Source organism: Chinchilla lanigera, unplaced genomic scaffold (assembly GCF_000276665.1).
Source record: "Chinchilla lanigera isolate Chin_1 unplaced genomic scaffold, ChiLan1.0 scaffold00048, whole genome shotgun sequence".
NCBI classification, from domain to species: domain Eukaryota; kingdom Metazoa; phylum Chordata; class Mammalia; order Rodentia; family Chinchillidae; genus Chinchilla; species Chinchilla lanigera.
Window position 1 is genome coordinate 4,937,071 of NW_004955449.1, and position 10,388 is coordinate 4,947,458.

At 36.6% G+C, this 10,388-nt stretch overlaps 1 protein-coding gene across 3 annotated transcripts in view; it reads right to left on the reverse strand.

Moving 5' to 3' along the window:
- Nucleotides 1-10,388, reverse strand: part of Ppig (peptidylprolyl isomerase G (cyclophilin G)) — a 42,710-nt gene that overhangs the window by 21,324 nt on the left and 10,998 nt on the right. For all 3 annotated transcript variants that reach the window (XM_005393254.2, XM_005393255.2, XM_005393256.2), the window contains exons 2-6: nt 4,307-4,384; nt 4,133-4,207; nt 3,602-3,709; nt 2,070-2,114; nt 749-836 (exon numbers count right to left, since the gene is read on the reverse strand). In XM_005393254.2, the coding sequence (XP_005393311.1) occupies nt 749-836; nt 2,070-2,114; nt 3,602-3,709; nt 4,133-4,207; nt 4,307-4,367 (377 nt within the window). In that variant the 5' untranslated portion in view covers nt 4,368-4,384. The remainder of the gene's footprint in view (nt 1-748; nt 837-2,069; nt 2,115-3,601; nt 3,710-4,132; nt 4,208-4,306; nt 4,385-10,388) is intronic.

Below are 10,388 nucleotides of genomic sequence, written 5' to 3' on the forward strand. Positions count from 1 at the left end.
TGAGATACTGAGACAATGAGATACTGAGATAATGACCTTTCAAAGTATTTTACTGTACTCACCTTTCTTGAGATAACGTAAGCTAATACGATGCCTACATGCTCAGATAAAAAAAAAAGTAAATGATGTAGAGGCATTGTCATGTAGCCTGAGAATAGTAGAAAGGGCTACCTGAACACACAAATATGGGATAACTTGACAGTGGATCGAATAGCAAAGAAAGCTACAAAAGTAACTAACAGGTAGGTAGTCTATACAGTATTGACAGAATGGACAAAGGGATGATCCACATTCTATGTAGAATAGAACATTTCATGACGCCATCAGAATTTAAAACTTATGAAATGTTTACTTCTAGAATTTCCCATTTAATATTTACAAACTGTAACTGACAATGGGAAACAAACTATGAAAAGCAAAACTATATATAAGGTAGGACTACTATCTATCAGTAGGGATTCCAAGCTTCCTATTTTGTTGCTTATAACCTAGTATTTATTTTGGTGTACAAACTGTCCTAATTTGGCCAGTAGTTACGTCTTTAAGCTAGCTCTCATGTTCTTGTAACAAAGCTTCATCATTTGAAAACTTGAGCAGCATAGCTCACCACCCTTCTTCAATAATTCTTTGTTCCTCCTCATTAAACACTTCCCCCAAATAAGGGATCCTCTCTTATTTATTAGTGATCAATGGAGGGCACATAGATAACAATTTTGAGGTACTTAATCATCAGATCATAAATACTTACATGAAGAACTGTGATCCATTTGTATCTTTCCCTCTGTTGGCCATTGACAAAAGAAATTCTTTGTTGTGTTTAACAGCAAAACTCTCATCTAAAGAAAAGCAATGTTTTCAGTTAAATTTTGAGTATAATGTCCACAAATTGATTTTCAAACCATTTTTTAACAGCTGTATTCTTTAGCAACAAATGTAAGTTAGACAGCATAGGTTATGAAGAACCAAATGAGTCAATTTTCTCTTATTTCTTTGTATTATTTAAAACTGTCTATCCCTTGTTTGCCTACCATGTTCAAGGCCTTGGGTTAGACCCCAGAACCACACACACACATACACAGAGAGTAAGACAGAATCCTATAGGATTCTTTTATATTTCAGCTGCTCCACTCATGAATGGGGAGAAGCATACATAATACTATTTAAACTGGACTCACTGGGGGCTGGGGATTTAGCTCAGCGGCAAAAAGCGCCTGCCTGGCAAGCGCAAGGTTGTGAGTTCGGTTCCCAGTACCGGAGATAAACTGGACTCACTGACTTAAACGCTCTATAGCATCACTCATTAAAAAGATAAAGAGACTTGTCTTCCAAACTAGGATTAGAATATGAGAACAAGGCATGTGGAATTTGAAACAAAATTTCACTGAATACCAAATGTGAAAGATGGAGCCATTAGTCACATATTCACATGCCAAGAGAATTCCAAATGATCTTCACATTACTAAAAAATTTCAGACAGGAAACTTAAATTTTAAAAAATTGGCCAAATTTTAGAATATCAAAAAGATTTTGTAAGATTTTTCATAGAAAACAAGTACAATGGGGCACACCTGTAATTTCAGCACGGGGAAGCCTAACACAGGAGGATTTCTGTGTATTGAAGGCCAGCCTAGGCTACAAAGTGAGTTCAAGGCCAGCCTCAACTGCATAGTGAGAGCCCATCTCATTAAAACAACAAAACCCAAAGCAAAAACTGAAAAAGCCCCACAAGAAACAATAAACAAGAACAGTGTAAAAATTTGGGTATCTTTCTAAGAAATACCCAGGAATCTCCTTTAATAAAAGTTAAGATACCACTATGGAAGTTCCTACTCTAGCACTAAAATTCTAAGAGTTTAGAACACATTAATGAAACTCTTCTTCAAACAGTAAGATGTACTAATGGCCTAAAACCAAAATAAATCTCATGAATATAAAAAGTGTATAACATAACATTTAAGAAAATGAACCTTCGTATTAGAAGGTAATAGGATATTAGCATGCTATTTAATGAATAATCCTGATTTAATAAAGAATAATGAACAAAATATTAAAATCATAAACATTTTTACCTTCAAAAAATCCTCCATAAATAGATTCTCCTCCTCGTCCATTTCCTAAGAATGAAAAACACAAGACTTAGAACTCACAAGATACTAATTCCTTGAAGGTGCTACCAAAACAAAATATTCCCCACAAAGTACTTCAAATGGTTCTGTCCAGGTGTGGTGGCACACACCTGTAATCCCTGCACTCCAGCGGCTGAAGCAGTAGGATCACTGTGAGTTTGAGGCCAGCCTGGGTTACAAAGTAAGCTCAAGGCCAGCCTGAATTGCATAGTGAAACTCTGTCTCAAAAAGACAAAAAAAATTCTAAACCAGCAATTCATAAAGGTTACAGTCAATCTCATAATTTGCGGGTTGCAGCACTACCCCAATGTGATTCCAGCTCTGGGGAGGCTGAGGTTTAAGGATCACAAGGGAGGCCAGCCCCAGGGAATGAGCGAGCCCCTGGGGTGCAGTTTGGCAGCGAGCATCTGCCTAGCACATGTGCGGACCTTGATTCAGTTCCCAGCACTGCTGCCCTCCCAAGATACTGATCTAATGTCAATAATGACAAGATCTCAAACTCTTTCTTTCTTTTTTTTGTTTGAGACAGGGTTTTGCTATTTATTCCAGGCTAGCTTTGAACTCATTATGTAGTCTAGGCTGGCCTCAAACTCATGCTGGGATTATGGGCATGTGCCATCATGCCTGGCTCAAATTACTTTCTTTCCCCTATACTATGGCAATAATATGACAAGGCTTATTAAGTATTCATCAAAAATAAGCATGAAGTTTTCAAATTGTAATGATGACTATGTCACAGGTATTTTGACAGGAATTAATGTCATTTTTTTCAAAGTGTCTTTAATAAGTACAATATTTATACAAAAAAAGCATAGGTAAATCTGGTAAAAGATTAGGTAAATCTGCAGTAAAGATTACTAGTTGTGACAAAAATCAAACATACACTGACCAATTTAGAGATAATGACCAATTTAGAGATATTTTGTATCCAAAAGAACATTTCTAAAATGAAAAGTGCTTCATATAACGAAGGTTTTTTTTTTTGTTTTGTTTTTTGTCTTTTTGAGACAGGGTCTCTCTGCAGTTCAGGCTGGTCTTGAGCTTACTTTGTAACCAAGGCTGGTCTTGAACTCACAGTGATCCTCCTGCCTCAGCCTCCTCAGTGTTGGGATTACAGGCATGTGCCACCACAGCCAGCAACCAAGTTTTAAAGTTGGGCTAGGAAGACTCTCAATGGGAAAACACTTGGGTAACATGGAAATGCTCAGGGTTCAATCCCCAGAACCACCCCCTCAAAAAGTGATTATTTTCTTTGTGCTTTCTTTATATACTTCCACATATATAGATCGATAATACACAGATAGATAGATAAGACAGATTTTTTTTTTCTTGCCAAAGTATATTTCTAAGTATTTGACCAAAGATTACATGGAATGAGAACAAAACCAGAGTAAGACTTTTCAAGACTTGTCTAACTTTACCATCTCTAATATTTAATAAAAATATATGATTTTCTTTTGTTGCATCAGTCTCACCTTCACTGAAGTCACCACCCTGAACCATAAAATCCTTAACAACTCTGTGAAAAAGACAACTCTTATAGTGTAATGGCTTCTGGGTTGATTTCCCTGTCCCCTTTTCTCCTGTAAAGAAGAAAAATTAGCACAGCACTCAATAGGTAAGAAATCAATAAAATGTATAAAAACAAAATTAATCATAAAAGTTGTAGCCCTGTAAAACAGATCTCCTCTATAGACTTCTTTAAATCAGAGAATTTTCATTCCTTTTCAGAATTTTTTTAAAAATTCATTTTAAAAAATCTTGAGATTTTTCTGGAGTACAGAAATCAAATTCAGAGGGAAGAAGGATGAAGGGAGGGTAGGAGAATGTGGAAAGTAAAGAATCAAGTTATATCATGCACAGGTACAAATTCTCTATGATGAATGTGATCATTATGTATATTTAAAACGTACCAATAAAATCTGGAAAAAAATCTATTTCAGCTAAAATCCCATTACAATCAATATTGCTACGAATTGTTAGGCCAGTTGAAAATTTAAACAAACCTGTACAAAGACAACGAAAGTTCTCGCATGTTTTGGGGCACACATCAGAAAACAATTCAAAGACCACTCTTCCAGCTGTAAAAGAAAATAGTTGGTTTAAGCTTCTTTACTAATTTAAAGTACTAAGTTTTAATTTATAAATGTTATCTGCAATAGGAACATTAATAGTCTTACCAGGTTGATTGTTAATGGCAATATCAAAAAAACATCGAGGACGCTGAACCTTTATTCCCATGGTTCCAATACTTCAATCTGTGAGTGAAATACAGTTTCAGGCAAGCAGACTAAACCAGCATAGATTTTTCATGCATACCTGAAAAAACAGTTCTACAGAGCATCAACTAGAAATGTAGCTTAAATTTATTTTTCTATTTCCATGAGGTAAATCATATGATTACTGCCTGCTTTGCAGAAATCATATCACATTTTTGTGAGGAAAATAGAAAAGATTTGAAAGATGAGGCTTAAAAACCAGGCATGGAGGTGCATGCTTGTAACCCCAGGACTCAAGAGGCTAAAACAGGAGTATCATCACATATTTGAGGATAGTCTGACCTACACAGTGAGTTTAAGGTCAACTTGAACTACACAGGGAGACCCTGTCTCCAAAAGCAAACAAACAAACAAACAACAAAAAAAAAGAAAGATGAAGCTCTGCCAGTACCATATAATCAAATTTCATATTGGCCAAATAGAGACCACCAACTGAACCAAAATTATGTTAAGTCTATATGACTACTGAACTGAATAGGCAGATTACCTTTAAACTGAAAACAAAACAACAAACAAAAAACAAGGATAACTGAGCCAAGACAATCTTTTTGTCACTTAATAATAAGATTTATGATTAAAACATGACACTTTTAACACATAAAACATTCAAATTCCTAAACAATACGAGACACAAATTATCATCTACAAAGAAAGTAGGGCTTGTTTGTTTGTTTAGAGAAGGGTCTCACTGTATATAGTTCAAGTTGGCCCAGAACTCACTGTGTAGCTCAGGCTAGCCTCAAACTCGTGGCAATCTTCCTGCCTTAGCCTCCTGAGTGCTGGGATTACAGACATGCGCCACCATGCTCAATCTAAAGTAGGGTATTTTAATATCAGTTATAGACAGCAGATACAAATTCTGAGTAAAAACAACATTAAGTTTTACATATGAGGTGCCTTTCTGAGCATGAGCAACAGCCTTTATTGATGTGCTAGTACAGACACACCAATGAGTGACATACTGCATAACATTCTTTGTCTACATAGCAGATGCCTTATCATTTCACAGACATTTTTCTGATAATGCATTTATTCAACAGACTTAAAGTGTTGAATTGTAATACTTGGTGAAAGACAACAGAGTAAGACAAAGTGCAGACAAAGCAGTAAGTATAAATAGCATCCAAACTGACAGACTGTAAAAGTGACAATTTCACCCGCTCAAAAGAGACTAACTGAAATGGATATGCTTTTATGAAAATTATGAAACCTAAACTAAGCTGGTGGCTCAGCAAAAAGCACATGCTGTTTTAGGTCCAGTGAAACTCTGATTTGTATTCTTAATCCAGAATACATTCTCCCCTCATCACTTTTTTTTCAACTAGGAACTGAACACAAAGACTCACCCATAGCTAAGCATGTGCTCTACCAGAGTTACCCTTAATTTAAATTTTTTACTAAAAGAACTACAGTATAGATTCCCATGCAGTTATAGGAAATAATATAGAGAGATCCAGTGTACATTTATATAGATCCTCATTGGTATGCTTTGGTTAAGTGTTTCCCAAAAGTCCACAGGCTTGGCCCCAAGCTAGTGCTACCGAGAGACAGTAGAACCATTAGGGGGGAAGACCTAGTGGGAGAGGATTGTAAAACCGCTGGTTTCACAGGTATCGCCTCCTTTTTTCCTTTGCTTCCAGGCATGCATGGCCCAAAGCAGTCCCCACTCCCCAAACTTGGACTGGGACCTCCAAAAATGGGGGCCAAAATAAAGCCTTTTCCTTATACATTAATTACCGTGGGTATTTCATTATAATAAAGCTGACATAATCCTGGTGAGAATTATTTCCCAAAACTGTTATTGAAGCTGGCCTCAAACGCACAGCAATCCTGCTTTCGCCTCCCAAGTGCTGGGATTATAGGCATGCATCACCATGCCCAGCTAGTTCTACAGTTTTATTACTTGTGTAGGTTAACAGATCTATCACTATCCCTACACACTCCACAAACATGAGCCAGACCTCTTGATAAATGCAGTGCTCAATAAGTGCTGCCGGCTAAGAGATGTGCTCAGTGATAGAGCACTTGCCCAGCAGGCCTAGGGCCCAGATTAAGGTCCTCAGCACAGGGGACACCAAGAATGGGACAAAAGCAAGAGAGAAAGGGAGTGACAATCATCTCTTTGCTCAAATTACCAATAATTCAAAAAAAATACAAATTACATGTACTCATCCATTTGTTTAATGCTGATTACATTCATTATGGATTAAATTAATATACAAGATTATGTTGTATTCAAATTCAGCCCAAGTGTTGTGGCATTCACTTTTGGCATTATTCCATGAAAAAAATAACATTTTCTCATAACTTCCTCCATTTAAAATTTCTAACAAATATAATTAAGAATGAAATTTTGTTTTGCATAAAACAAAGCTAGAAAGGATACCTTTCAATCCTCCAGCATATTATAGACACAGATTTACTTAAGAAAAAGCTAGCAGGGCTGGGGATTTAGTTCAGTGGCAAAGCGCCTGCCTGGCAAGCACAAGGTTATAAGTTCAATTCCTAGTACCGGAAAAAAAAAAACAACAAAAAAGAAAAAGCTAGTGGAAGGGAAGAATTAAGATGTGTTATGTATACATAACAACTCCCCACCACAAACGTAATCATTATGTACTGCATACATGTACTAAATAAAAAATTTTTAGAAGAAAAAATAGCCACATGGGGCTGGGGATGTGGCTCAGTAGTAGAGTTCTTGCCTTATATATGCAAGGCCTTGGGTTCAATCCCCAGCACCAGGGCACAACATCAGTGTTCTGCCAACTTGGTTACGCTGTTTTTGTGTGCCTATTATTTTAGTTGCTACGCACATGGATGAGGCTATTCCGAATCCACAAATGTGATTCAGACAAACTGTGTTTCAGAAAAACTATCCTATTTTAAAGAAAAACATGAAATCAATACTTGGTATATCATCATCTTTTATCATCTAAGTAACTGTTACAAGTCTTCTTAGAATTTCTACTTTGAAGAGAAAGAGAAATTTAACTATTTACATGTTTTCCTCCACACAAACTTCTACAGTTACTTAATCACAACGTCCCAAGTAGAGATTTCTATTTCTACAATATGCGTTTAGGTACAGCACTACCAAAAACACAAAGTATTTACTATCACAATGCATTTTTTATATATCGAATTTGTGAAAAAAAAAAAAAAAAAAAAAAAAAAAAAACAACCCTCAAATTTGAAAACCTGGCAAACGTTATTAAAAGCTGACAAAATAATTTCTAAATACCCATATACTTTTAAACAAAATCTTAGGGCCACCACGAAATGGTCTGTTCTATTTCTTTTAGGCGAGTGCTGCTGACAAGATGTATTTAATTGGAAAAATTTGAGCTACACTTAAGAATTAATGTACTTTTCAGTATATTGTTTTTCAATAAAAGGTGTGCTTTGTTAAAAATATTAAAAATAAAACTTTTTATCCTCCTACCCTCATTCCCTCAAGTACTCAGTAAGTATTATCCCTGTCCAAACCACCAAGGCTGAAAACTTGGAACTACACTATCTTTGTTTCTACTCGCCCTCACACCCCATTATTCAAACCCGTATCAAGTAGATGGCTCCATTATTCAGACCACTAGGAAGTAGACAGCTCCAGTTCCAAAGTTTTCTCAAATACTCTTCATTACCATTAGTATCTAGACCATTCCAAGAGCCTCCCAAATGGCTTTTCTGGTTTTATTTTATTGTGTCCAGTTTCCATAGAACAACCAGAATTAAATAAATCATTAAAATATGAAATTTATTTCATTACTCTGCCTAAAAATGCCCTTACTAGAAGGGTGTGGTGGTGCACCCTTGTAATTCCAGCACTTGGGAGGCTGAAGCAGGAGGCTCGCCATAAGTTCAAGGCCAGCCAGGGCTACATAAATGAGTTTAAGGCCAGCCTGCACTACGTAGTAGACCCTGTCTCAAATAAAAAATAAAATAAAAAAAAAAAATGTCCTTACCATCATTTAACTAAAATGTGGTACCATAGATCTTAAGGGTCTGAACCAGTATTGTCCAACAGAAATATTTTACCTTCTTCCTATCTGTACAGTTTCACCTACCGTTTCTCCAGCTATACTGTAGTTCTTGCTATTCTTCAGCCTCCCTCCCCTACTCCCTGCTAATGTCCTCTGCATTTGTTGTTCCCTGTATGTGGAATGTTTGTTGACAACAGATCTTCACACTATCATCCCTCATTTAACTCACTACTGAAATTATTACCTCTTGTTCAGAGGCCCTCTCTATCTAAGGGTAAACCTCATTCTGTAACACTTAATATCTTCTTGTTCTGCTTTATGTTTCTTCCCAGTATCCACTGCTCATTAGTATTTTATTATAAATTCAAGTTTTTGTATCTATCTCTTCCCACTAGAATACATGCTTCAAGGTCTGACAGAGCTTTCAAGCCTTGCTCCCTTAATTCCTAATGCTAGAGACCATGCTTAGCATATGGCAGATAATCAGTATTTACCAAAAGAATGAATAATTTATGAGGACAGTGACACAACACTGTCTCAGGAGTGGTGGTGCATGCCTTGTAATCCAAGCATTCCAGAGGCTGAGGCAGGAGGCCTGCTCCACGTCTGAGGCCAGCCTGGGCTACACACAGAGTTCAAGACCAGCCTGAGCTACATAGCATGGCTGACTAAAAACTAACAAAAAACACCAAAAAGAGTGAAACACAGAAATAATAAAATATGGAAATTCCCAAAATATCTCTTAATGGGAGAACAGTTAAATAAAATATGATATAAACACATTATTTACACTATGGAGGTGTGTAAAGAGTCATAGATACACAGTTCAGGGCTGGGGATATGAAACAGCAAAGTTTGAGGTACACTTGAGGTCCTGGATTTTATTCCCAGAGCCACAAAAAGTCTCTCTTACACCATCTTATTATTTAATTGAAAACAATTGCTTGGTTGAAAACCTACTGTTTAGCTGACCACCACCTCCCCCCCCGCCCCAGAATGCATAGATGCACTTTTTTGATACCATAAAATAACACCTTATTTCTGATAAAGAAAAAGGTCTAGGGAACACATATCAAAACTCTAAATAGTATCTCTGCCAAGGTGATGGAGATTAGAGAGAAAAGTCAATAGCATATTCAACTTTAACTACGATAGGTTTGAATTTCTTCCAATGTGAATATGTTCATGTATTAGTTTCCCAACTTAAAATTAGCTAACAGTAAAACAAGGCTGGCCAAGGTGTGCACACCTGTAATCCTAGCACTCAGAGGTTGAGACAAGAGGATTGCTGAAGGTTCTAAGCCAGACTGAACTACATAGTGAGAAAAGCTATCAACAACAAATAAAAACACTAACAACAAAAAAGGAAATACATGAAAATATAAGAACAACCTACCTCTAAGTGTCTAGGTTATAAATGACTTTCACTTTTTCAATTTCCCAGGTTTTATAAAAGACTTATAAAAGAAACTTTAAAAACAGCACTCAAAGCCAGGTGCAGCAGTATATGCCTATAATCTCAGCACTTGAGAGGCTGAGGCAGGTGGATCACAGTGAGTTCACTGTGAACTACACAGTGAAATCTTTTCTTAAAAAAAAAAGACAAACCATAAATACCACATTTTTTAAAAAAACTATCCCACCCCTCATGATTACTACTCTTTAACTGGATGTGGTGGCATATGCCTGTAGTTACTTGGGAGGATAAGGTAGAAGGGTGGCCTTAGACTAGGAGTTAGGGCTAGTCTAGGCAACACGGTAATATTCGGTCACTTACTGTTTTTTTTCTTGTGCTTAGGATGGAAATCAAGGCGTCTGGCATTTTAGGCAATGCTCTACCACTAAGCTACACCTTCAGCCCTCATCTCTTAAAATGTTTTCTTGAGTTTTTCTTTTTACATTTAAAAATTTTAAATCTAGAAGAGCTTAGAAAATGATTCTTTTGTCAGGTGTGGTGGCGCACGCCTATAATCCCAGCACTCAGGAGGCTGAGGCAGGAGGAT